The sequence below is a fragment of the Camelus dromedarius genome, chromosome 9, assembly GCF_036321535.1.
Source record: "Camelus dromedarius isolate mCamDro1 chromosome 9, mCamDro1.pat, whole genome shotgun sequence".
NCBI lineage: Eukaryota > Metazoa > Chordata > Mammalia > Artiodactyla > Camelidae > Camelus > Camelus dromedarius.
The window spans coordinates 65,519,219-65,547,134 of NC_087444.1; the positions used below are offsets into that span (position 1 = coordinate 65,519,219).

Sequence of the window (27,916 nt, forward strand, 5' to 3'; positions counted from 1 at the left end):
GATTATCTGATATAATCGGTATTAAGGTCTTCGACTGTTTCATAAAATGTTTTTTTTACTGTTGGTTTGTTCAGATCAAAAGCTAAATAGTGTACATGCCCGCATTTGGTTGCTGTTACTCTGGGCCTTTTATTCTATAACAGTTCTCCCTCCTCTCAGTTTTCCTTTGGGATTTCCCAGAGTTTGGTTCAGCTGGTTGTACCTTGTGCTGACCTTTAATATATTCCTCTTTCCCCATATGTTCTACAAACTGGGAGATCCAAAAACTGAGTCAGATTCAGGCAGGTTCCACCCTGCACCGGAGTTTCCCCCCATGACCTGTTATTCTACACCAGGCCCTGCTCACTGATTTACATGGCATGCCTGGCTGCTTTAGGATTAGAGTTAGAGACTGAATTTATAACCCCTGTTCTGGTTATGTCCACGGCACACCTGAAACTAACATAATATTGTATGTCAGTTATATTTCAATTTAAAAAAGAGAACATAAACAGATAAATAAATTTTTAAAATACGTCCACAAATTCTTTGACACTTCTCTCTTTAAGAGCCCTGTTTTTGAGTGTAGCCTGGACTTTGTGCCTTGCTTCTAAGGAATAGAACTTGGCAGAAGTAAGAGGGGCTTCTAAGACCAAGTCATAAAAGACATTATATCTTCATCCTGCTTTCTCTCTTGGCCCACTTGCTCTGAGAGAAGCCCGCTGTCCATGCAGGAGGAGGCGGCCAGTAAGAGTGGGAACTCCTGAGCTCCCGGCCCATAGAATATTGTGGGATAATAAATATTGTTTCAAGAGATTAGATTTTGGATTTAATTTGTTAGCAGCAATAGCTACCTCACGACTTGTGTTCCAGTTATCTATAACTGCATTAAATTTTATCTCAACCTCAGCAAGTTAAAACAGCCAGTTTATTTTCCCTGATTTCCTGTTTTTGTACATCAGGAATTTGGGACGGGCTTGGCCTGGAATCTCTCCTGTGTTTGAGTCAGAAGTTGGCTGGGGCAGGAGTCATCTCAAGGCTTGACCAGGCTGGATGTCTAAAGTGACTCAGCAGCTTAGCTGGCAGTGACATTGGCTGTTGGCTGGCAGCTCAGCAGGGACTGTAAGTAGAGCACCTCACATGTTCTTTCCATCGTGGTAGTCCCAGGGTGGCCGGAATTTTTACGTGATATCTGGCTTTCTCCAAAGCAAGTGTTCTAGGAGAACTAGCCAAAAGCCACGTAGCCTTTTCCGCCCCAGCCTCAGAAGTCACATGGTATCACTTCTGCTGCTGTCTGTTGATGAAAGTGATTACAAACCTACCCAGATTTAAGAGGAGACCGCGTGGATCCAAATTCTTGATGCAAGGAATCAGAGCCCTGGTGGTCATTTTTAAAACAGTTCCACTTTGCTGTAAAGAACATTCTTTAAAGTATTAACTTGAGTCCTTCTCTGTCCTCATTCTACACATTGTCCTCTGATCTATTCTTGTGACTGTTTTTGTAAGGTTTTTTTTTTTTTTGTCAGTGAGAGAGAATTAAGTTTATTTGTTTATTAAAAAAAAATTTGGCAGGGGAGGGTATAGCTCAGCAGTAGAGTTCCTGCTTAGCATGCACGAGGTTGTGGGTTCAATTCTCAGTACCTCCATTAAAAAATAATAATAATAAATAAATGAACCTAATCCCTCCCCCCAGTCTTTTAAATGGAGTTACTGGGGATTGAACTCAGGACCTCCCTCATGCTAAGCACGGCACTCTACCGCCAAGCTACATCGCCCTCCCCCCCCCATTCTTGTGACTTAATCACCAGCTACATGTGATTCCCAGCCCTGTTTCCAGCTCAGACCCTTTCTTGCCGAACACATTGGTTGCCAACTGGATAGCTCCCTACTCCTGTCTTCAGTGTTGCTTAGATACCTCAGAGACCAAGCTGTGCCTGTTTAAATTCCTGAGCCACAGAATCACGAAGAATAATAAAAATCATTGTTGCTTTAAGCTACTAATTTTGGCATAGTTTGTTAGGGGCAAAATCTAACTGAGGCAGGATTAAGGGAATGTTTTCTGGCTACCTGTGGGCTTTGCAGAAGAACGGATCACATGTTTTTCACAAGATAAACAATCACAATTCCAGTGCAGGGCCTGGAATATTGTATTCATTCACCCATCCTTCCACTCATACATTCAACAGATACTTACTGAGATCCAGTCATGCGCTGGGCATCTTTCTAGGTACTACAGAGGTACATCTAGGTGTTCCACTGGTTAATGACAAAGCCAATCTGGTTTTAAGGGGTTGGGAAATAGACTCCACCCCTTGATGTGAGAAGCTGCAAAATCAGATTGTACAAGGCAAGTATACATGGAGGGGTGGAAAACAGGGCTATTTTTGCAGTCTTCCCACAGAGCCCTTTCCTCATGGAGTGTATTACCTAAAGTAAATAATGCTAGCTGCTGTTAACTGAAAAACCTCCCAAAACTCAGTAGCTTAATAAATCTATTTTTTAATTCACATCATAGTCAAGTCAGTGGGGTCATTCAGCTCCACAGAGTCTTTCAGAGACCCAAGTTCCTTCCATCTTGAGCTTTGCCCACCTGTAGGTCCTCAGAGTCCCCTCTGTTGAGTTAATTTTGTGTGTCAACTTCATTGAGATATAGGCTGCCCAGATATTTGTTTGGCTAAATATTATTTCTGGGTGTGTCTGTGGGGATGTTTCTGGATGAGATTAGCATTGGAATTGGTAGACTGAGCAAAGCAGATTGCCCTCCCCAACCTGGGAGATGTCACCCAGTCCTTGGAGGGCCTGAATAGAATAAAAAGACTGAAGGATTGTTACTGAACCAAACTTGATCCTAAGCACAGGCAAAGCTAATCTATGGACATGGAGTTGTGGTGAATGAAAATACAGGGTTTATTGTAGGGCCAGGCAAGGAGAACAGGCAGGTCACGGACCTGAACTCCTTCAAGGAAGTGTTTCTAAAGACAAAGTGAGGTCAAGATGGCAGAGTGGTAGGGCCACAAGCTCACCTCTTCGCGAGGCTACAACGAAACCACAACTGACTGCTAGACAACCATTGAAAAAAAAGACTGGAACCTAGCAAAGAAGACCGTCTTCACCTGGAAACATAAAGAGGGAACCACAGCAAGATGGTAGGAGGGGCGTGCTTACTATATGATTGGGCCCCATACCCCCCGGGGTGGGAGACCCACAAGCTGAAAAATAATTAAGTCACAGAGGCCCTCCCACAGGAGTGAGAGCTCTAAGCTCCATGTCAGGCTCCTTGGCTTAGGGTTCTGGCATTGGGAGGAGGAGGAGACCCCAGGGCATCTGGTTTTGAAGGCCACTGGGGCCTAGCTCCAGGACCCCCATGGCCTGGGGGATACAGAGACTTCACTTTCTTGGGAAACATACCCAGAATCTTGGGCGCACCAAGTACAAAGTCAGGGCAGTGATTTCATAGGATCCTGGGCCAGGCCTGCCTGCTGAATTTGGAGGGTCTCTTGGGGACATGGGGGATGGCTGCGGCTCACCCAGGGGACATAAAAGCTGTTGGCAGACATTCTGGGAGTGTCCATTTACATGAGCTTTCCTGGAGGCTGACATCTTGATTGGATCATTAGCAGTAAGACCTAGCCCCCACGCAACAGCCTGTAGGGAAGCCTCAGGCCAAACAATGTACAGGGTGGGAACACAGCCCACCCATCAGCAGACTTCCTAAGCCACAAAGGCCTCTAGACACTGCCCGACCCACCAGAGGTCCAGGACCAAGCTTCACCCAGCAGTGGGCAGGAACCGACTCCTGTCGGGAAACCTGCATAAGCTTCTAGTCCAACCTCATCCACCAGGGGCAGATACTGGAAATAAGAAAACAACAATCCCAAAGCCTGTGGAAGGAATCCACAAACACAGGCCAGACTCTGTGTTAGGACTAGCTGGACCCTAGCCCTTGGGTGATGAGAGGAGTGTACTGCTGGGACACATAGGACATCTCCCACAAAGGGCCACCTCTCCAAGGTCGAGAAATGTAACCAACCTACCTAGAAATGCAAATAGATAGTATGAGGCAGCAGAGGACTATCTCCCAGGCCAGGGCACAAGATAAAATCCCAGAAGAAATAAGTGATGAGGAGATAGGCAATTTATCTGAGAAAGAGTTTAAAGTAATGATAGCGAAGATGTTCAGAGAAATCAAGAGGAGTATAGATGCCCAGAGTGAAGTTTTTAGCAAAGAGTTGGAAAATACAAAGAATATCCAGAGTTGAAAAATAAAATCACTGAAATAAATAACACACTAGAAAGAACCAAGAATCGACTAAATGAGGCAGAAGAATGGATCAATGAGCTAGAAGTCAGATTAGTGGAAATCACTACTGCAGAAAAAAGAAATAAGGATAGTTTAAGAGAACTCTGGGACAACAGGAAGCACACTAATATTTGCATTATAGGGGTCCCAGAAAGAGAAGAGAGAGAGAAAGAACCTGAGAAAAATTATGGAGAGATAATAACTGAAAACTTCCCCAACTTAGGAAAGGAAACAGTCACCCAAGTCCAGGAAGAGAGTTCCACACAGAATCAACCCAAAGAGAAACACACGAAGGCACATAGTCATCAAATTGACAAAAATTAAGGATAAGGAGAAAATTTTAAATTAGCAAGAGAAAAACAACAAATAACATACAAGGAACTCCCATAAGGTTATCAGCTGATTTTTCAGCAAAAACTCTACAGGCCAGAAGGGAGTGGCAAGAACTATTTAAAGTAATGAAAGGGAAAAACCTGCAACCAGGAACACTCTATCCAGCAAGGATCTCATTCAGATCTGATGGAGAAATCAAAAGTTTCACAGATGAACAAAAGCTAAAAGAATTTAGCACCATGAAACCAGCTTTATAACAAATGTTAAAGGAACTTCTATAGTCATCAAGCCATAAGAAAAAAGAATAAAAAGAAGAAAGAAACAAAAAGACCTACAAAAGATTGCTTTGGCAGTTTGGGGTCTTTTATGGTTCCATATAAATTTTGAAATTGTTTGTTCTAGTTCTGTGAGAAATATTGTGAGTACTTTGGCAGGGGTTGCGTTGGATCTGTGGATTGCTTTGGGTAATACAGCCATTTTGATAATGTTGATTTTTCCAATCCAAGAGCACAAGATACCTTTCCAATTTTTTTGTATCATCTTCAATTTCCTTCGTCAGTGTTTTACAGTTTACAGAGTATAAGTAACCTCCTTAGTTAAGTTTATTTCTAGGTATTTTTGTTCTTTTGTTGTTGTTCTTTTTGATGCAATGGAAATGTTTATGTCAGTTATAAAATTCTGGTTTTTGAAGTGGAAAAAAAAAGTGAATGAAGGGCTGCAAATGGCAAAATATCTTTCTTATGGGTGAGTTATATTCCATTACATATATATGCTGCATCTTCTTTATCCATTCATCTATTGATGTGCACTTAGGATGCTTGCATATCTTGGCAGTTATAAATAATGTGGCTGTTAATAGCAGGGTGTATGTATCTTTTTGAATTAATTCTTATTTTTTTGTTGGCTTTATTTCTTTGATAACTGTGTAAGTTTAAAAAGCTAAAGCTCTAAACGTTCTTAGAAACAATGAATAGTACATATATGTGTATTTTTTTAAAATGTGCAGTATATTGTGTATATGTATTTACATGCCATATATTGTATATGTGCAGTCAAATTGTAACAATTCTACCTAATAAAACTGAAAAATGAAAAACAAAAGACAAAGTGAGGGAGAGGATTGCAGGGTAGGTGATCAACTCATGCACAATTCTCTTATTGGTGGGTAGTGAGGTAACACATGAGGTCACAGGGGTCAGCATTATCAATTCTCAGGCTCCCGCCAGTCAGGGGGCTCCCTGCACATGGTTGTCTTCTGCCTGATGAGGGTTTTGGTATCTGCAAAACAACTCAAGGATATTATCTGTAGCCCTTGAGGAGGAACTAAAGGTCCTTGACTTTGTTTTATGGCTAAACTGTTACTATTCTGTCTTGCTTGAATGTTTTCCTTTGTTTCTGCGTGTTCTCGCTTCTCTGATTAAGTTTGCTCTTTGGAACCCAGGGAAGACAGAGGAGGCTAAAGCTTTTCTACAAACAAGAGGCAAGGGACACGGGGGTTGGGGGAGGGGTCTGTCCCTGGGAAGGCCCTGCTGGGTTCTGCTCGGTTTCAGAAGGAATAATTCACGCGGTGCCTGACTACCGAGATGGGAAATTAGTCTTCTGCGCTCAGACTGGGACTTACACCACTGGCTCCCCTGGTTCTCCAGCCTTCAGACTTGTACCTGAACATAAACCATTGGCTTTCCTGGGCCTCCAGCTTGCAGGTGGCAGATCATGTGACTTCCCAGCCTCCATAGTCATAAGAGCCATTTCCTTATAGTAAATCTTTTTCTTTCTCTGTCTCTCCATATAGCCTATGGTTCTGTTTCTCTGGAGAACCCTGACTAATATACCAGTGAAGGGAAGGCAGTGAAGATACAGTAAACTGGGTTAGTCATCACAGGACTATTTGGCATCAATCATGCTTGGGTTTATACCCGGCTCTGCCATCCCTTCAGGCAAGTGACTCCACCCCTCTGAATCTCCACTTTCTTTCATGTTAGTTCCTTTCTCCGAGGGTTGTGAGAGGCCTTGCAGGACACGCCTGTAATGCAGTTACTCCATCAAACCCTCGGGAGCCATTAGCTAGGGTAGTAATGACTATTTTGAGTTTATTAATTGGTGGCGTTGTAACATTAACATCATTGAGGCAACAAATTGTGACGATTTAAAGCATGTGTTGCAAAGTCCATCTCCTGGGTTCAAATCTTGATTCTGGCACTTACTAGCGGTGTGATTTTGGGCAAGCAATCTCATCTCTCTGGTTATCTGGTGGCATTGTAAAAACTTCTATCTGCATCAGTCAGAACAGGCTAGGTTATGCTGATGTAACAAATGAGCTCTAGCCCTAGTGGACTAACACCTCAAAATTTATTTCTTGCCCACAGAAGTGGCAGATGTCCTCCATGCCATGGTTCATTGATCCAGCTGGCATCCTTCATGTGGCATCTCTGTGCTTGCATAACTACCAGGGTTGCCTAGGCAGGGAATTAGCGCATAGAGCGCCCTATACTGGCTTTCAAATGCTGCTACTCGGAAGTGACACACCCAACACTTTCATTCACATTTTATTGACCAAAGCAAGTCACATAACCCTGTCTGAGTTCAAAGGAATCTGGAAGATGGTGGAAGATTTTAGTAATGCTTGCTCTACTATCTCAATGATGATGCTGGAAATTCAATGAGAAAATCCACACAAAACATTTCCTTCGTTCAGCAAATATTTGAGTACCTAGTATGTGCCAGGCACTGCTCTAGGAACTGGGTACAGAGCAGTGAACAAGACAGACAGAAATCCCTGCCCTCAAGGAACTCACATTCCAAGGGGGAGACAGACAAGAAACTGAATAAATAAGTGAACTCTACAGTAGGTTAGCAGGTGATAAATGGTTAAGAGCAGTTTCAGGTGGGATGGGGAACGTGGGGGCTAAAGTGGAGACATGAGAGGCCCCTCCTGAGATCGCTAGGTGTGTAGACTTGAGGCATTAAGAGATGAGGCACTACCTACAGGCAGCATAGTACTCAACGGTGAAAAACTCAAAAGCTTCCCACTAAAATCTGGGACAAGACAAGGATGCCTACTGTCACCACTCCTATTCAACATAGTCCTGGAAGTCCTAGCCACAGCAGTCAGGCAAGAGAAAGAAATAAAAGGGATCCAAACTGGAAAAGAAGAGGTAAAAGTGTCATTATATGCTGATGATATGTTACTATATATAGAAAACCCTATAAGGTCCACACAAAAGCTACTAGAGCTGATTGAAGAATTCAGCAAGGTAGCAGGTTACAAAATTAACGTTCAAAAATCAGTTGCATTTCTTTACACTAACGATAAATCAACAGAAGAAGAAAGTAAAGAAACAATCCCCTTTAAAATAGCACCCAAAGTAATAAAATATCTGGGAATAAATCTAACCAAGGAGGTGAAAGAATTATACACAGAAAACTATAAACCATTGATGAAGGAAATTAAAGAAGACTTTAAAAAATGGAAAGATATTCCATGCTCTTGGATTGGAAGAATCAATATTGTTAAAATGGTCACACTGGCCAAGGCAATCTACAGATTTAATGCAATCCCTATCCAATTACCCAGGACATATTTCACAGAACTAGAAAAAATCATAATAAAATTCATATGGAACCATCAAAGACCTAGAATTGCCAAAGCATTACTGAAGAGAAAGAAAGGCTGGAGGAATAACTCTCCCAGACTTCAGACAATACTATAGAGCTACAGTCATCAAGACAGCATGGTATTGGTACCAAAACAGACATATAGACCAATGGAACAGAATAGAGAGCCCAGAAATGAACCCACAAACTTTTGGTCAACTCATCTTTGACAAAGGAGGCAAGAATATACATTGGAATAAAGACAGTCTCTTCAGCAAATGGTGTTGGGAAAACTGGACAGCAGCATGTAAAACAATGAAGCTAGAACACTCCCTTACACCATATACAAAAATCAACTCAAAATGGATCAAAGACTTAAACATAAGACAAGATACAATAAACCTCCTAGAGGAAAACATAGGCAAAACATTATCTGACATACATTTAAAAAATTTTCTCCTAGAAGAAATAAAAGCAAGAATAAACAAATGGGACCTAATGAAACTTACAAGCTGCTGCACAGCAAAGGAAACCAGAAATAAAACAAGAAGAAAACCTACGGAATGGGAGAAAATTTTTGCAAGTGAAACCAACAAAGGCTTGATCTCCAGAATATATAAGCAGCTCATACGACTCAATAAGAAAAAAATAAACAACCCAATCCAAAAATGGGCAGAAGACCTAAACAAGCAATTCTCCAAGGAAGACATACAAATGATCAAAAAGCACATGAAAAAATGCTCAATATCACTAATTATCAGAGAAATGCAAATCAAAACTACAATGAGTTACCACCTCACACCAGTCAGAATGGCCGTCATTCAAAAATCCACAAATGACAAATGCTGGAGAGGCTGTGGAGAAAAGGGAACCCTCCTACACTGCTGGTGGGAATGCAGTTTGGTGCAGCCACTATGGAAAACAGTGTGGAGATTCCTCAAAAGACTAGGAATAGACTTACCATATGACCCAGGAATCCCACTCCTAGGCTTGTACCCAGAAGGAAATCTACTTCAGGATGACACCTGCACCCCAATGTTCATAGCAGCACTATTTACAATAGCCAAAACATGGAAACAGCCTAAATGTCCATCAACAGGTGACTGGATAAAGAAGAAGTGGTATATTTATACAATGGAATACTACTCAGCCATAAAAACCGACAACATAATGGCATTTGCAGCAACATGGGTGCTCCTGGAGAATGTCATTCTAAGTGAAGTAAGCCAGAAAGAGAAAGAAAAATACCATATGAGATCGCTCATATGTGGAATCTAAAAAACAAAAACAAAAACAAACAAAAACAAAGCGTAAATAAAGGACAGAAATAGACTCACAGACAGAGAATACAGACTTGTGGTTACCAGGGGGGTGGAGGGTGGGAAGGGATAGACTGGGATTTCAAAACTGTAGAATAGACTACACTGTATAGCACAGGGAAATATACACAAAATGTTATGATAACTCACAGAGAAAAAAATGTGACAATGAGTGTGTATATGTCCATGAATAACTGAAAAATTGTGCTGAACACTGGAATTTGACACAACATTGTAAAATGATTATAAATCAATAAAAAATGTTAAAAAAAAAAAAAAGAGATGAGGCACTAAGGAGGGTCTAGAGATGCCTTTGTAATGGAGTGTTGGCGACAAGTATGCCCAGAGAGGGGCTCTTTGAATGTCACTGGGTTTGCAGGGCCTCCTTATCTGTGTCTTGTCTGTATTCAACTGAGAAAAATCCAGGTTGCGCTGCCACTTACTTTCTTAAGGAGGAGGAGATGAGGGCAGAGAGGTGACAGGACAGATCACTAGGGACTTGGTGACCATGGTGAGGACTTCGTCTCATCTGAGGGCGGGTGCAGGCAAGGGAGAGCTCAGCCAAGCACTCCCTTAAGTACTTTACATACGTCTTCAAATGTCCTCATAACAGTCCTATGGGATGGATTCTACATATAATCTCAGCCAGGATGCTCTTGATCTGACCCAGGTGCTCACAGGCTCCCCCTGGCTGCATTTGAGGAAAAGACTTCCAGGGCAGGCACAGGAGCAGAGATCAGGGAAGAGGCTATTCTAATGGTTCAGGAAAGGTGAGGGACCAGGTTGAGGGCGGGGGAGGTGGAGAGCATTGAGATTCTGTAGGTAGAGTCACCAAGGTTTGTTGACAGGCTGGAGTGGGTCTGAAAGAGACGTCAAGGACAAACCTAGGGTATTTGGTGTCAGTCACTAGAAGGACTGAGGTGCCATTAACATAGATGGGAAGGTGAGGAGACAGCAGGTTTAGGAGGAAGGTCAGGAGCTCAGTTTAGGATGTGTCAAGCTTGAGACATCTCTCAGATCCCCATGGAGATAGTGAGCAGGATGGAGAATGTAGGAACCTGGAGAGAGAAATATCTGGGCTGAAGATAGAAACTGCGGTGTTGATAGCCTCAAGGTAGAATTTAAGCCATGCATGTGGGGAGATCCACTGTGGCCGGTGTGGGCTAGAGAGGAGAACCAAGGCTAAGATTTGGAGCTGGCCAGGGTTAAGAGTTCAGGGAGACAGACCTGAATGACAGTATGATTGTAATTGGCAGTGAGTGCTTTGAGAAATTCACAAGATTGTAACTGCACGCTTCGCCTAATCTCAGGTTCAGAATGGGAGGGGTTCCTAGAAGAGCTGACTCCTGAGCTGACATCCAGAGGTAGAGACACTACAAAACCAGGCCAAAAAAATAAAGGCAGAAGGAGTGTTCCAGGTAGAGGGCACAGCACATGCAGCTAGTGAGCCCCAGAGAGGACAGAGAAGGAAGTTAACAGTCTGGCAGGGAAGGGTGTGGTGAGAAGGGAATCCAGATTAGTCATCACCAAAAGTTTTGGCATTAGCCAAGCCCAAGTACAGACCTGGTCCTGCCACCCACTGTGACCTCTGCCTTCAGAGCCTCCATTTTCTCTCCTGTTAGTTTCTGCCTCACAGACAAGGCTTGTGTAGTGGCCGCAGCAAGCCCTCAGGAAGCATAGCTGTGACTGGGGTTTTGACTGTTGTGATCTTGTTATTTGAGCTATTATATTATGGAAGACTCAGCATTAGAGGAGTGCTTAAGAATACAAACTAGTTTACTCAGTTTACTTATTTGTAAAATAGAGATAATATAGAGCATACATCCTGATGGACTGTTTTGAGGACATTTGAGCTAATATATGTAAAGTACTTAAGGGAGTGCTTGGCAGTTGTTGCTGTTGTTTTAATCAGTATTTTCTAAGGATGAGCGAGAGTCAACCGCCTGAGGAACCTCGGGGTGGGATCCAGGCAGAGGGAACAGCACAGCTACAGACCCAGAGGATAATACCTACTATTTACTAAGTGTTTATCACTTAATTCTGGTAGGGGCCTAGAAAGTGGGCCATGGGAACCCTTGTTCGCATTGTACAGATTCAAAAACCATTGCTCAAGTCACTGTTTTGGGATCCCAAGTTATTAAGGGGCAGAACCAGGATTCAAACTCAAGCTGAGTCAGCTTCCTGGAAAGAGGCTAAGGGCTAGACAGCCAGATTGCTTGCGGGAGCCAGATTTAACTTCATCCGAGGAGCCCTGAAGAAGTACTGGGCGCTCACAGGTTGGAAGTTGGAACCAGAGAGTAAGCGAAAGGGCTTCAAAGGTGGCTTCAGTCGCCAATGTCCCTCTCAGCTGCATTCCCCACCCAGCCCACCACCCGACCTTGGGAACATCTAGCCTCAGAAACTGGGCTGTGGCCAGCGAACTCTTACTGTGTCAGGGGCCCTCTTTAGAGACTGGAAGATTGAGACTACAGTTTGGGCCCATCCAGGGAAAATGATTCTGGTGACCCTGAATTGGGGGGTAAAGGGGTGCGGATGGAGGAGGCACGAGGCGGATTTCGGAGGCGGAATTGGAACGCCACCCGGACTGTGCCTGCAGTGTCCCCGCCACATATGCGGGCGCTTGTCCTCGGACTGTGGGCCAGACAAAAGTCGGGGCCTCCAGACTTGTCGGTGTTTATCGAGACAAGGCTAGGTCAGGGGACAAGTTCCAAGAGGACAGAAAACCACATCCGTGGGCGGGTGGAGGCTGGCTTTGGGAAGAAAATTCACACTACAACATTAGCGGGGGTGACCTTGGGCACGGTGACTGCCCAGGTCACCTCGGGGTGCCTGCACCTGAACTCGAGAGGTTGCAAGGGAAGACCGCAGCTCTATAAAGTCAGGGCGGAGTTGGACCGCTCGGCACCGGAAACGCAGGGCGGAGCCTCGGCGGCCGCGGCCCGCTGCAGGAGGCGGGCCGGCATGCGCATGCGCATGCGCAGTTCCAATGTTGGCGCTAGGACCGCGCGGATGCCGACTGGGCCACTCCACTGTGCCTAACCCTGCTGCGGCCTCCTGAGTCATCAGCCCCGCCCTAAGCAGCCGGACGCAGCCGGAGGCCCCGGAGCAGCAGATACCAGCGGACCGGCGGACGTGTGAGCAAGGCGGTGAGCGCCCAGTCCGGATTCCCCCTGCACTCCTTGATCCCGGCCCTGGCGGCCTTAAGATCCGAAAAGATTCTAAAATCTTGGGCACGGGGGTACCCCCCGACCCGTGATCTCAGATTCGAACTCCCAGACCTGTCCGGCCTCAGTTATCCCGCCCCGGACTCTTCCACCTTCTCTCTCAGGATCTAAAGTACGAGCTCATAGACTTGAGAGGTCTTGTAAATTCAGCCCTGGGTGCGGCCTCCAGAAGCACTATTCTAGATCCGTGCTCTCAGTTCTAATAGAGACTCCGTTATCTCGGGCCCCATGGCTCACACCCACAATCTTAGACCCGAACCCACAGACCCAACGATAACACTGTGATCTCGCTGTTCGTTGTATCTAAACTCTCAAGCCCACATTCTGGATTTCTGAAAGTCTGCTCCAGGGGCCTCCAGGAGGAGAATTTCCGATCCTCGCCCCTGACCCGCCCAAGACCCCTAAATCAGTTCTGAGGCTCTGGATCTCAGATTCGAGTGCCAACGTAGGGCCCCCATCTTTAAAACTCCAGTTGACTTGGCTGGTGTCTGGTGCTTAGTGATGGTTATGCGTAGATTCAGTCCAGGGTCCTCCAAGCCAGACGCTGACACTTTGGACCAGGAGGAGGTTTCAAATCTGATCATCCGTCCCTACGCCATCCACCCGAGAACAACCTTCCCCTAGAAGCCCAGACCCCATTCCGAAAGGATCCTCAAGCCCCAGCTGGAGGATAGGTCTCCTCCTAGAGGCTTCATATTACTCCCCTCCACGTCCAGCAGCCAGAAATGCGTATTTTTGTGGGGAAGGGGGCGGGCTGACGGACGGGACAAGGACTTGACCCCTTTTTCTCCCCTACAGGAATCTGGAATCACAGCCATGTTCCTGGTTAACTCGTTCTTGAAGGGTGGCGGCGGCGGCGGGGGAGGCGGGGGCCTGGGCGGGGGCCTGGGGAATGTGCTTGGAGGCCTGATCAGCGGGGCCGGAGGAGGCGGCGGAGGAGGTGGAGGCGGCGGCGGCGGCGGTGGTGGTGGTGGCGGAACTGCCATGCGCATCCTGGGCGGGGTCATTAGCGCCATCAGGTAAGGCGGGGCCTGATGAGGGGCGAAGCCTGGAGGAGAAGGCTTGTCCAGCAAGAATAGAATGGGGCAACCTGGACACTGACCAGTAACTTTAGGCTGGGCCAGGCCTGGGCTAGGAGACTGGCCTTGAGGGGGCTGGCCCTAATGAGTTCATGGGGGCGGGGCTTGACAGGGACTTAGTCTGACTGTTGAGGGGACACAATCTGATGGGACCCGGCGGGGCTTTGGGAGGTGGGGCTTAATGGGTCTCACATGGCTAACTTCCGCTAACCTGAGATAAACGTTAAGGGGGCGGAGCTAATGATGCTGAGTATCACTTAATGGGGGCAAGGCTTTCCATATAGGTGGGTTAATGAGGAGGTGTACCTAGAAGAGGTCTAGGCCTAATGAGGTAAGGAAATGACCTTGAAGGGGCAGAGCCTGGCTGGGAACCGGCTGGATTAAAATAGAATAACGTCCAGGTGGAGGTAGGGCATGTGGTCCATAAGGGCCTAATTAGTCTTGGCCACTGAATGTGAACTTTTTTTTAATTGCAGTATAGTCGGTTTACAATGTTGTGTTAATTTCTGGAGTACAGCATAGAGTGTGATCCTTTGAAGGGGTGAGAACTATTGGAGCTGGGGTGGGATGCTAGGACGACACAACTGTTCAGAAGTCATGGAGATGAAGTAGGTTCCTAGACAGGTGGGACCTGAGAAGGGTGGAGTCGAGGGAAGGTTGGGGCCGAGGTTCTATGAAGCAAGCCCTCGGAGGGACTAGGTGTTTTGAGTCTGCCATTGGGTAGGTGTGCCCTGGCAAGAGAATCCTACCGTGGGGGCGCAACCAGGGCAGCAAGGGTAGGGACAGGCGAGGAGGATGAATGAGGCGGAGGGAGCAGGTAGGTAGGGTGGCGGGGTGGGGGTTGGGGGCTGGGGCACGGGGGCTGGTGCTGCCGTTTGGAGGCCCCGCCCCCTGGCGCTAACTGCCGCCATGTTTCCCTTCATGGATCCTTTCAGTGAGGCGGCTGCGCAGTACAACCCAGAGCCCCCGGTAAGCCTCCCTTTGCAACCAGAGGCCCCTCTTCTCACTCCAAGGCCTTTTCCAGCACCCATTCATATCCCTTTGGAAAAGCCCCACACCTCTCCTTATGAAATTCCTCATTAATTCTCTCCCTCGTCATGTCCTTAAACTTAGCTCTACCCCACTCCCAATTCACCGACTACCTCTCATTCTTTTGTCACTCAGCCGCCCAGCCCACTGTGACTTTCCCACCTAGGGCTGTCCTGGCCAGGGCACCCCTCCCCCTACCTGCTCTGAGATCTCCTCCCTCTGCAGCCCCCTCGCACCCATTACTCCAACATCGAAGCCAATGAGAGCGAGGAGGTCCGCCAGTTCCGGAGGCTCTTTGCCCAGCTGGCTGGAGACGTAAGTAACATGGGGCCCCCAGACCCGTCCTGACCCTTCCATGCCTTCCCTTGGGCTGCCCTTTACATACCCACCCTACCACAGCAATCCCAGAGTTCCCATTCTCCTTCATGACATGCCCAGACCCTTTCAAGTCACCCCTGACCCATCCCTAACTTCTCCCCCCAGGACATGGAGGTCAGTGCCACAGAACTCATGAATATTCTCAACAAAGTCGTGACCAGACGTGAGTGACCAGGGGTCAACATACAGGGCAGGTTCAGAGGCATGGCGTTCACTGTGATCTCTGGCCTGACTTTCAACCTGTTTCCCACAGATCCTGATCTGAAGACTGATGGTTTTGGCATCGACACGTGTCGCAGCATGGTGGCCGTGATGGATGTATCCTTGAGGGCAGTCTAGGGGAGGCCTTGGCAAAGAGGGGGTTTTCTGAGGGCATGATGAGCAGACAGGGTGTAGATGTGGACGTGTATACATCAAAACACACACCCACCCATGGCCATGTGGCAATAAATAATAATATCAGCTGTCCACAGCTGGTGACTTACTTACATTTACTTCACAGCCACCCTGTTAGGCACAATTATTATACTCCATTTTATAGGTGAAGAGACTCAGAGAGAGGCAATCACCTGTCTGAAGTTATACATCATAAGTGGGAGTATAATCTTTAAAAATTGTGTAACACTATATTGTACTCCTGAAACTTATATAACATTGTAAATCAATTTATACCGCAATAAAAAAAAAAAGTATGTGGCAGATTAGGAATTTGGACTCAGGTCTTTTGGGCTTGAGAATTTCAGCTTAAAACTGCCTCGTGCACACACGTTGACAAGGTCACACCACATACATGAAGATACGTGAAGGCATGTGCATGGGAACACACATAGGCCCATCATTCACTGATTTTGGATACATGCACACTCAGCACAGCATTGCACACCTATATATTTATATATATGTATGTATGTATCACATGATCACACACATGTGTTGCATAGGGTTAAACAGTTCCAGCTCTGCCCCTCAGCAAGGTTACTGAGCCTCTCTGCCTCAATTTGCCTCCCTGTAAAATTGGGTGAACCATAAGGGTGATAACAAATTGGAGTTACCTGCAAATGGTTTCACATAGTGCATAGCACATAGTAAGTGGTCTGTACACACTAGCTGTTACATGATCTCATCCAGGTAGATTTTTCAGCTCTGAATCTGTTTCTCTGTCACTAGGGAATAACACTGGTGGGGCTGGCGTCTTGAGGAGTTAGTGAGACAAATGCTCCTGAGAAATAGAACTATCTGATGTGTACTAGGTCGTTTGATAAGCCTTGGCCACTTCGCCATCATTGCTATTTATTGAGAATTTATCAAATGCCAGCCCCTTTGCTAAGGGCTTTATACCAATATCTCATTCACTTTTCTTTCTCCCTTCCTTCCTTCCTTCCTTCCTTCCTTCCTTCCTTCCTTCCTTCCTTCCCTCCCTCCCTCCCTCCCTCCCTCCCTCCCTCCCTCCCTTCTTTCTTTCTTTCTTTCTTTCTTTCTTTCTTTCTTTCTTTCTTTCTTTCTTTCTTTCTTTCGCAAATCTTAAACTCCCAATTTATCCCTCCCCACCCCATTTGCCCCCTGGTAACTATAAGTTTGTTTTCTAAGTCTGTGAGTCTGTTTCTGTTTTGTAAATAAATTCATTTGTGTCTTTCTTTTAGATTCCACGTATAAGTGATATCATATGGTATTTTTCTCTCTTTCTGGCTTACTTCACTTAGAATGATGATCTCCAGGTCCATCCCTGTTGCTGCAAATGGCATTGTTTTATTCTTTTTTATGGCTGAGTAGTATTCCATTGTATAAATACACCACAACTTCTTTATCTGTCAGTGGACATTTAGGTTGTTTCCATGTCTTGGCCATTGTAAATAGTGCTGCTGTGCACACTGGGGTGCATGTATTTTTGCATCATTCACTTTTTATCACAAGCCCAATAGGTATTTAGTCACCACCTTATTTCCTTGGAGTTCTGATACCCTTGTTTTTTACATGTCCTTACATTTATAAAGCTGAATTACTATCAAGGAATTTTATAAATGAGGAATTCCATGTGGTTATGTTCAAAAGGGAGTCCTTATTATTTAGAAATGTAAGTTAAAATAGGTATGGGTGAAATGAAAAATGAAGCCACACCCCAGGTGACATGACTGGGGGTGGGGGTGGGAATGAGAGCTGAGGTTTTAGCCCAGGTTCCCCTGCTTGGCTGTGATCATCATCACATATGCAGGGTGCACAGTGCACACATCTGGGTAGTTATTCTTAACACCCTCCTGCTAGAGTGACACGACTGGCAAGCTGGGTTTCGAGGAATTCAAGTACTTGTGGAACAACATCAAAAAGTGGCAGGTATGTGCAACCTCTGAAACTCCTAGCATGAGGACCCCCAAGCCATGGAAATGCCATGCCCCACGATGCTCACTTGAACCCTGACCTCTCTGTCCCCACAGTCCGTATACAAACAGTTTGACTTTGACCGTTCAGGGACCATTGGCAGCAGTGAACTCCCAGGAGCCTTTGAGGCAGCAGGTGTGGCTGGTGGGAACATGGTGGGGCTGAGGGTGGGACTGGTGAGGCAGCCCCCACTGAGCTGGTCTGAGCTTGAGTCCTGGGGCTGGGAGTGGGTTGGGCCCTGAGGCCGCCATGCCTGAGAGACTAACATTCTCAGGGTTCCACCTGAATGAGCATCTCTACAATATGATCATCCGACGCTACTCGGACGAGGCAGGGAACATGGATTTTGACAATTTCATCAGCTGCCTGGTCAGACTGGATGCCATGTTCCGTGAGTGACACCTCACCTCTCTTCCTGGGTGGGGATTTGTCCAACCTCCATTGGCCAAGTCTCCTCTGAGCCTGACCCTGAGGTGGGCAATGTCAGGGGCACAGAAGAGACTAAAACACCTGTAGTTCCTGCCCTCATGTCGCTCACAGTCCAGAGCAGGAGGCAAGTTGCCCGACAGGGCGGCTCAGAATGGTTACGTCTGGGATAGGGGAGGCCTAGACAGTGATGGGGGCTGTGAGGGCAAGCTCAGGGTAGAGTGGGTTTAGATTTGGGACTAGGGGAGCTCTAACAGCTATTCAGACTTAACAAGACACCTGGTGCAGCTTACGGGGTCAAGGGGGGGCTTCCTGGAGAGGGGAGGGCAGGGCACATGTGCGTTGAGACCAAAGGATGATGAGGAGTGACCCCAGCAAGAGGGTGGGGACGAGTGTTGCAGTGGGAACAGCCTATGTGGAGGCCTAGAAAGGAAAGAGAAGATGGTGCTTTGGGTGTTTCTTGTTGGACTCAGTTCAGAGTGCTGAAAAGGAAAGGGGTGATGGGGAGACACAAGGCCGGTAGGGGCTGGATCACGAGGGTCCTTGTGAACATTAATGCACTGAATCCTTAAGACTGCCTTGAGGAGTGGGAATTATTGTCCCCATTTTCTGGAGGAGGAACCTGGGGTTCAAGGAGGCAACATTTATTAAAATTTCTTGCTCACAGCCACTCAGCTAGGAAGCTGCAGAGCTAGAATTTGAACTCAGATTTGCCTGAGAGAGTTGAGTGAAGGGAGGCAGGAGCAGTGGGCGTGCTCAGGCCATGCCCGGCTGTGAATGCCGAGTTCAGGGGTGCTCTGACACTGCTGGGGCACGTTGGGCTCTGGCTTTTGACTGAGAGACTCAATGGAGAGCCACAGCAGGTTCTAGGCAGGGGGAGGATAGGGTCTCAGGTTGAGCTTTAGGAAGATCTCCTGGCTTCCCAAGAGCCCAGGGAGGACAATGCATGAGGAGCTTGGGTAGAGGAAAAGGGGCAGGTATGTCAGGGACACAAACGGAAGATGGAAGTGGACAATAGGGCAGTTGATGCCACAAGTCATGTATGAGTCATGTATTCTTCTCAGCCCAAGAAATGGCCTCAGACTTACCAGCTGGGGGGCCAGGAGTAACTAGTGAGTGCAGTGTCCGGGACATCACGCATGTGGACACTTGAGAGTGGTAACTGAGCAGCGGGTGAGACAGAAGCAGCAGGACAGTGTGGGCACCCTTTGCCTAGGTTTGGCTGTGAATGGGGAACATGGAGCCGAGTTTCAGGACAGGAGCAGGGACCACACCAGACTGTTAGGAGCGGGAAGTGCAGAGCCTGCTTCCAGTAGCTTGCTTAGGCTGGAACTGGAGGGTGTGGAGCTTAGAGCGCGATGGGAGGCTGGCGCTCCAGGCTCAGGCAGAGGGTGAAGGGGGAGGGGCGTGCAGGTCAGTCTAAGGAGGCCATCACTGAGGTGGGTAACAGCCGGGTTCCAATCCCTTTCCTCTTTCTCGCTAGATGACATGGGGCCCATCACTTCACTTCTCTGTGCCTTTTTAAAAATGACACATCTCACAGAACTGGATTAAATGAGTTAATATATGGGAGGCACTTTATGTGCTTGGCACAGAGTACTAGCCATTATTATCATTATTCCACATGTTAGTATATTTTTATCCTAAAAGCCAATCCCAACTCTTCGTTTCTCCAGGTGCCTTCAAATCTCTTGACAAAGATGGTACTGGACAAATCCAGGTGAACATCCAGGAGGTAAGAACCCCCATCCTGGGATGTGGGGGCCCATCAGGGGACTCTCCCCTCAGCCCCGTGTGCCAGCTCTGGGCTCGGGCTCCCTCCCTCCTGTTTTCCCAGCAGGCCCTGGGTGAGGACAGAGAAGGGCTGCTGGTATTGCTAGGTGCCCTGCTCCTCACTCTCGGTGCCTTCCTCTCCCCAGTGGCTGCAGCTGACCATGTATTCCTGAAGGGGAGCCCCAGACCTGCCCCCTCATCGCCTCGCTGTAGGAGTCAGCTTGGACTCTTCAGTCTCTCCCAGGGCTGATCCTGTCTGCAGTCACATCTTCTCGGGTCCCGCTGACCCACAGGCCTTTCCGTTCTCCCAGCCCTCAATACCCGGCTCTCAGTCAAAAGCCAGAGCCCAACGTGCCCCAACATGCCCTGCCCCGAGGGTTACCCCAGCCCCGGCACACCCATCTCACACCCACTCCGTAACCCCTCTCTTGCACCTGTGCCAAGCCCAGTACTTGTGTTGCTTCCACACCCCAAGGGCCCTTCTCTCAGTTCTGAGAGTATCACTCCAGTCGCTACGCCCAGTTACCACCTAGGCAGCAGAACTCCAGGCCATTAACAGGCCCACATGCCCCAGTGCCTTTGTCTGTATTCTGCTCCCAGCCTGCCAGGCCCAGGAGGAAATAAACGCACCCCAGTTGCTGTTCTCTCTGAGGTCTGCCTCCTGTTCTGAGAGTTGGGGGATGACTCTGGCTCTGTCTGAGGCAGAGGGATTCTAGATCTGGGGAGTGAGGTGGGTTTGTCTCTGCAGGTCTTCTAGTCCTGGTTTTTTTCCTCATTCTGGATCCCAGTTAAGCTGTAGTCTCATTCTTGCTGAGATCTCACAGGTCCTGTGAAGACCAAGACCGGGACCTGGAAGCCTGGGCCATCTCTGCTTCTGCTGCAAGAGCTGGGCTGCTGGGAGGTTTCATTGCCACTCCTGGCTCTGTCCCCCAAGGCCATGTTTGTCCCTCTCAGCTTTGGTGCTGGAGTGAGTCTGCCCTCCATTGCCTCTACTTCTGTGGTGTCATGAACCATGCTTAGCATCTTCCTTCACACCCTTGGGCCTCTACAAGGGGAGGCGCTGCCATCCCGGGATACACAGTCCCACTCCAAGTCCCCAGGCCCTGAAGGGCAGCCCAGAGGTATGTTGTTTGGGGCTCCCAGCCCCTCTGGGAGGGCTGAGAGGCAGCAACATCCTAGGAATTGCCCTGGTCTAGCATGAGGGACTCAGGGCTGGGGTAATGGGCTGTCCACAGGGCAGAGGTCACTTGCTGGTGGGAAGAAGGGCTGGGGGGGGGGCACACACACAGAGGCCAGAACTGGGCTGGGTTCCCCAAGAAGCCAGCACATTTATTGATGCTTTTTCAGGTCTTGCAGACTTGGTCTCACTTCTTGTGAGGGAAGGAGGCCCAGCCAAGACAGTACAGGCTGTAGAGAGTGCCTAGGGAAGGAGTGTGGGGAATATACAATGAATCTGATCCCCTCCCTGAACCCCATCTCAGGCTTCTGAGCCCCTCTGCAGACTCCCAGTCACCAGCCTGGATCCCAGCCCCACTTGCGTATCCAGTGGGAAATCTTGGACCCTTATCCAGACTAGGCCTCAGGCTTTCTCCCTAGACCCATCACTAGCCCAGGCCCCCTCCTGGGACAGAAGCCCAAGCCCCAGGGTGCTCTTTCCCTTTATGCCAGCCCGGAATCCCCTACCATCCCACACCAGGCAAGCTCAGGACCCAGTCCCCTCCGGAAACCCCAGCCCTGGAACCAGCCCCTCCACTCCAGCTGGAGCCCCTCTCCTCCTGCAGTTACGGCCTGAGCCCGGCATTGCACTCACCCCCCAGACACAGGGTCATGGTCACTCGGTACAGGATGTTGTCGGTCGCACCGCCCTTCAAGTGCACAGGGAGGTCATTGTCCTCCTGGATGTTGGAGCATGCGATGAGAAAGGGGCGCTGCCTGCTCCGTAGATGAAAAGCTCCCGCCACCCCCAACTTCTCTTCAGGTGCCAGCCATTGGCCGGGGGTCTTCCCCTCGGCCCGCCTACCTGGAAGAGTTTCTGTTTCTCAGGCACTCGGTTCTCAAAGCGTTTCCGGGCGGTAGAGCTAAAGGAGCGTACCAGTGCCTGGGAGACCTGTGGGGAGGGGGTGAATGGGTATTGGAGGCACTTGGAGGGGCGTCCCGTAGGGGGTTCCGCTGAGGGGTGGGTATCGGACTCTCCGAGGCTCTGATGTGGGGACAGTCCCGTCCCTTGGGAGCGTCTCAAAGGCGAGGTTCCGAAAAGTCAGCACGAGTTGGGGAACTCAGAACCTGGGAACGTCGGAACTTGATAGGGGGCACCTAGGGGGTTTCCCGGCTGTCTAAAAAGTCCGGAGGGGAGAGGTGTTAAGTTCCCAGTGCCTAGATCCCAAGGTGTTCAGGGACCCCTGAATGAGGGGAGTAAGTTCAAACCCAAGGCTTTGGGCCAAGTTAACAGTCCCCGGCTGTCTCAAACTCTTGGATTGGGAGCCGGGAGGAGGGTTCCTAGGCTTTTTAGGACGGAGTCCCGAGCCTTGAAGATCCCAGGATGTTTGGGGAGTCTGGTATGGGGGAGAGGGCTTCCGGGTTGGGGGCCACAGCCCGACCCATGGGGGCCCTCACCCGCAGGGCCCTCATCCTGAGTCCTCCTCTTCGGCCTGAGTCACCTCCCCTCTCCGCCCAAGGACAGACGGTGCCCTCCCCTCCCGGGGAATCCCAGGCCACGCCCTCAGCGGGCCTCACGGCTGCGCTGTCCCGGCGGCGCGCTCGGGTTCGTCCAATAGGCCGGCGGAGACGACGCTGCAACCCCTTCCCCGCGCCCCCGCGCCCAATGGTTAGAGCACCCATCTGTTAACTCACCTTGGAATTCTATTGGTCCAAGTGGAGAGGCAAGCGGTCCCAGAGAATAAATTTTCGAGTTGTTCCCGAAGAGGCATCTGCCTGGGGTAAGTACAATTCCTCAGTCAGGCCCTTCGGGTCTCTCCCTACCCGGTTGGTTTTGGAGAGCTCAGATAAACTGGGGTTCGAACTCCTTGTTCTGTCCACATAGACTGGGTGATTGCATCTCTGAGCCTTAAGTTTCCTGTCTGTAACGGGACTAAGGCAGGATCTTCCTCAGAGTTTCGTTGAAAGCATTAAATGAGCTCATGTGAGAGTATGACCGAGCTAACAGTTATTTCGCAGGGGGAAAAAAGCCCTTATTTCTACCACGGTAAGTTTCATATATCAAATATTTTTATATTTAGTTAATTTTCATTTTATCATGGAAAACTTGAGAGAAAAGCAGAAAAGTATCATGGACCTCCATCTTGGACCCATCACCTGCTTCAATAATTGTCATCCTTATCATGTTTTTCATGTGTCTCCCCTACTCAGCTCTTTTTCTTAATTGGTGTATTTTAAAGCAAATTCCAACATCATATGTCATATTTAAATATATATCTCTAACAGATAAGGACTTTAAAAGGAAAAACCTAACAACCCAAAATTTATGGATTGAATCTTGGGTTAGAAAAAAATCATTTAAAAGTTTTCTTCTTTTGGTTTGTGGTACAACGGGCAAATTTAAAAATCTGTAGATTAGACAGTAACAGTCAACAGTGTTAATTTCTTGGTTTTGATGATTGTACAGTGGTTTTGTAACAGAATGTCCTTGTTTTTAGGAAATACATGCTGAAGTATTTGGGAGTAAAAAGGGTATCCTATCCTGTAACTTCCCCTAAAATGGTTAAGAAAAAATGATATATCTATATCCATATCTATCTAATTCTAAATGATTCTTGTGTACAGTAGAGTTGAGCTGTCTCAACCCTGTCAACTGTAACTGTCACACACTGATGGTAAAAATGCAAACTGGTGCAGCCACTGTGGCAATCTGGGTCCAGTCAGGGGATAGAAATCACCCAATAGGTTAAACAGGGAGTTAAGAACAAGAATTATTGACTATGATAAAAGAGCAACTATAAGATATAAGGAAACCCTATATGGTACCCTAGAGTCGAGGGAGGGTACCCAAGGAAGGAGAGAGCTGAAAGGGTTTAGACCTTGTTGGGGAAGGTATGGTTTGACCACTGGATCACAGAGAAGTTTGCTAGTTTAGCCAGGTCTGAAGTTGCTGGACAAATTACTGGAGAGCAGTCAGGGAGCAGGCAGTTAGCCACTGATGGTCATGCAGTGGACATCTGGGTGCCAGCAAGGGCAGAGGCCTTTAGGGCAGGTCATGGAGGGTGTTTGCAGAAGGAATGACTGCTTGCTATCGGACTCTCTGGACACAGGTGGCTGGGTGCAGGCCACAAAGGGCTTGCCAAGGGAATTCAGCAGGTGACATCCTGCAGGGGGCACAGGGGCTTCTGAGGGAGCCCAGGAAGGTGGCTGTGTGCAGCTTGGGGGGCTTGTCGAGGGAGTCTGGGTAGGTGGCCCTGGAAAGATTATTGGCAAGCTGAGGTGGGGGCAGGTTCTGTGGGAAGTCCTCACACTCACCCCACTGACACTGCACCCCTGCCGGCCCTGGAACTTGGAAGAAGCCTCTTTCTCCTGCAGTGGTCACTCCAGTGCCCTCCACTGAGAAAGCTTAACAATGTACTGCCTTTAAAAGAGACATACCTAAAAGAGTTCTCTTGTTTATCACAGAACCCATATTGAAGGGAGCATTTGGAGCTGAGAGGCAACAGATGATGGACACAGTCCACCTCGTTGACTACTCAGCTCCCATCTGCACCCGTCTACACACATTTGGACCCCCTTAAAATAACAAAAAAAAACTTTCTATTTTTACCTAGCCTTCTTACAAGTGAAGAAGTTTTACTTTTTCCCGGAATGAGAAGACTCAGAGTCCCAACAGCCATTGTGTCCATCACAGTCTGTATTATACTCATAGGAGTATTGTATTACTTCTCAGATTTAGTCAGTCTCACTGAATATTCCATTACCTAAAGACTAAATTGTAACATTAACCTCCAGTATAGTAACTCATGTATAAAAGTGAAAAAAACAAAGGAAAGAGAAAGAAGAGAATGGTTGATATATACAAATAAACCCCTGCAGGTAACAAGTGAAGAGGAAATATGCAGTCTTCTTTTCTGTGATTGGTCAGGAGGTCAGAGTTGATATCTGAGGCTTCCTTCTTTAAACACCCTTTCCTTTGTTCCCTCGCCCTCAGCCATCACTTGAACTGCTCTAAGTTCTTTACCTGATAGAGCTGACTCACTCCTTCGTTCTCAAAGGGTTCAAATCCTCAGGCATCCTGCTTTTTCTCAGTTGTTGTAGTTTTACATTAACCTTTACTCTTGAGCGTGGAAGTATCACCGGCAAAGATCACTGGAGTCTGTGGGGAAAATAAGATGGAATCTAGGTGATAACAGTGTAATCTCTTCTTTTGTGCTTAGTTGAGTTTTACCAGCCTATAGAGGGCCGTGTGCAGAGGCGGTGAGCAGCTGGCCGGAGCCCTACTCGCAAGGGCTCCGCCCTTCCTCCCTCCGCAGAGGAGGTCCCAATAAAGCAACCCTGCCAACAGCCTGTCGTGGGGAGAGTGTGTACTCCAGAGCGTGAGCTCACACCTCTCCACTCTGATCAAAGAATAAAACTTTCCCTTGCTTCAGAACCAACCTCAGCTTTGATCTGTTGGTGCCAGTGACATCAGGCAGAAAGACCCTTGTTGGGGCTCGACTGGAAAGGATCAGTAACAAATTTTGGCGACCCAGATGGAATGGACCGTGGCCTTTTCGCTCGCATCTCTCCACCAGGCTCCAGGCCTGCCCCAGCTCCAGCAGGCTGATGGCAGAGGCTTTGGGAGGTTAGCGTGAGGATGATTGACCCTGGGTTTGGAGTACATTCTGACGAGGTGGAGCGGCAGCAGCCTTTGGCTGAATTCAGCGCAACTCTACCCAGCAGCCCAATACCCGGGTGTGCTGTACACGCAGCCCCCAGCGTAATCCAGACTGTGCCCCCTCGAGGGGTCATACTGTGGCATCACTGGGGATCAGAGACTGAAAATCATGCGTGTCTGCCCGCTGCCTCTGACTGGACTTTCCACAGTATTGGGTGTCCGGGCAAGGTGGGGACCTGTGAAGGAGAGGGCGCCACGGCAGTCTTGCCCACTGTCTCCCCGAGCTATTGGGTATAATAGTGAGGGGGGCCATTCCCACTCACTTCTTCCCTTTGATTCATAAATTCCAGCTCTGGGAAGAACAGCATCATACTGTGATCTCTGATTCAAAGCATGCAGTGCATCCTGTAAGACGGAATCCCACCCTCTCAGGGTGGTGCTTCCCAGCTGGCACTGTAGACGCTGGAACTGAGTCATTAATAAGCCATTGTACCTTTCATTTGCATCTGGATGATGAGGTACATGGGAAGACCAGTTTGTTCTGTGGTCCTGGGCCTATTGCTGCACTTCCTTCACTTTGAAATGAGGCTTAATCTGACCTGATGCTGTGAAGAATGCCATGATCGTGGATCAGCATTCTTTGAGTCCACATGTGGTGACAGTAGCAAAAGCATTACTGGCAGGGAAAGTCCTTATCCTGAATATCTGTCGATTCCAGCAAGGACCCATCTCTTCCCCTCTCATAATGGAGGAAGTCCAATGTAATCATCTTGCCACCAGGTAGCAGGCTGATTCTCCAGGGAATGGTGACATTTGGGACTCAATATTGGTCTCTGCTGTTGGAAGATCAGGCACTGGACAGTAGTGGTAGTGACAAAGATTCTTTTCTGGACTAAACCTGAGTCTGACTCCTCCGAGCCCTCTGCCTGGCTAAGGATGACCTTGGACTTCTGTCTCCATCCTTATAGAGTCCAGTTGTAGCAAGAATCCTGCTAAGTCAGTATAGCCAAAATCTCCCACCCTTGATATCTGCTCATCCTTGACATCTGTCCAAATTCCTCACCCACCCTGGCCCCGTGCAACCATATACCCCCACATAATATCTGATCACCCTGACCTGCCTTCAGCCAGAATCCTATTAGATCAGTTTAGCAACAAATTACTCTTACCCTCTTGTTAATTTTCCGTCCCCTGTTCCTTGTCTCTAACTCCCACTTTCCCTTGTTGTGTTCAAGAGTTGAGCCCAATCCCTCTCCACTCCTGCAAAAAACACTCCGTGTAGTACTCCCTATTCCTGTTGTGATTGTCCTGAATAAAGTCTGCCTGACCATTTTAACAAGTGTCAGAACAGTTCTTTCTTTAATAGTAGCCAGGCCAGCCTTGGTGATGGGATGTCCTTGTTGACCTCATCCCTGCCACCATGGCTGTTTTGTTTGTGGACCCATTGAGCAAGTATTGGGGTGGTTTGGGAAAGAGGCTGACTGTCATCCACGGAAGTGTCATTTTGTCTGCCTGATTCTAAAGAATCATCTCTGCAGTGGATTTCTTTCAGTGGGCATTCACACAAGACACGATCTGTGCATGTTCTGAGAAGTTCATTCACATACTTCCTCCCTAAATTTCCTTGTCACTAGTCTTTCACACTTGGCTCTTCCAAGCCCTTCACCGTCTGCCCACACCATAAACTAGTACAGATCCATACTCCTGGCCACCTCTCACTCCAGACATAGTGGACAACCAGATGCACTGCTTCAAGTTTTGACCGCTGTCCTTCAGGTTCATCCCTGAGAGGCTATAATGCCGCAGCTGTCCACTTTTGCCTGGTACCCGCGTACTGTGCAGACTGTCTGTAAACTAGGTTCAAGTTTGTGCTTCCTCAGTTAGTTGATCATAAGGGACACGCCAGAGGACAACAGACTTGGATTCAGGGAGAGGAGGCAATGCAACTGGAGTTAGTGTTGAAGGAGTCTGACCTGGCGGTAAAGCAGCGTGTACTGCAGCCTGAACTGCCTCCATAACCGTCTCTTGTTCTGGTCCTCATTCAACGCCAACCACCTTATGGGTGACTCTGAAGATGGGTCAAAGTAACACACTTAATTGAGGTATGTGTTGCCTCCAAAGAAAAAAAAATCAAACAAACAAAAACGAAACAATACGCTGTATGCCAGAAATGGACACATTGTAACTGACTATTATTCAATTTTTAACCCCCACCAAAAAGACAAACAAACAAACAAACCCGCAAAACCCTACCAAGCACTGTGCTTCTTTTTTTGTGGCAGGTGGTGCAAGTT

The 27,916-nt window shown here is 47.9% G+C and overlaps 2 protein-coding genes across 2 annotated transcripts; one reads left to right on the forward strand and one right to left on the reverse strand.

The window, feature by feature from the left end:
* The first annotated feature begins 12,522 nt into the window (after window positions 1-12,522).
* Window positions 12,523-20,458, forward strand: CAPNS1 (calpain small subunit 1). Its single transcript, XM_064489284.1, has 11 exons — window positions 12,523-12,671; window positions 13,548-13,768; window positions 14,764-14,797; window positions 15,083-15,172; window positions 15,341-15,398; window positions 15,489-15,553; window positions 17,495-17,563; window positions 17,665-17,743; window positions 17,883-17,999; window positions 19,711-19,769; window positions 19,954-20,458. Exons 2-11 carry the CDS (start codon window positions 13,566-13,568, stop codon window positions 19,978-19,980), a joined length of 801 nt encoding a protein of 266 aa, XP_064345354.1. The 5' UTR covers window positions 12,523-12,671; window positions 13,548-13,565; the 3' UTR covers window positions 19,981-20,458.
* A 653-nt stretch (window positions 20,459-21,111) lies between these two features.
* LOC105088079 (cytochrome c oxidase subunit 7A1, mitochondrial) lies at window positions 21,112-22,513 on the reverse strand. Its single transcript, XM_010978873.3, has 4 exons — window positions 22,421-22,513; window positions 21,828-21,914; window positions 21,618-21,702; window positions 21,112-21,227 (listed from the first exon to the last, which is right to left on the reverse strand). Exons 1-4 carry the CDS (start codon window positions 22,433-22,435, stop codon window positions 21,172-21,174), a joined length of 243 nt encoding a protein of 80 aa, XP_010977175.2. The 5' UTR covers window positions 22,436-22,513; the 3' UTR covers window positions 21,112-21,171.
* Between the last annotated feature and the right edge of the window lie 5,403 nt (window positions 22,514-27,916).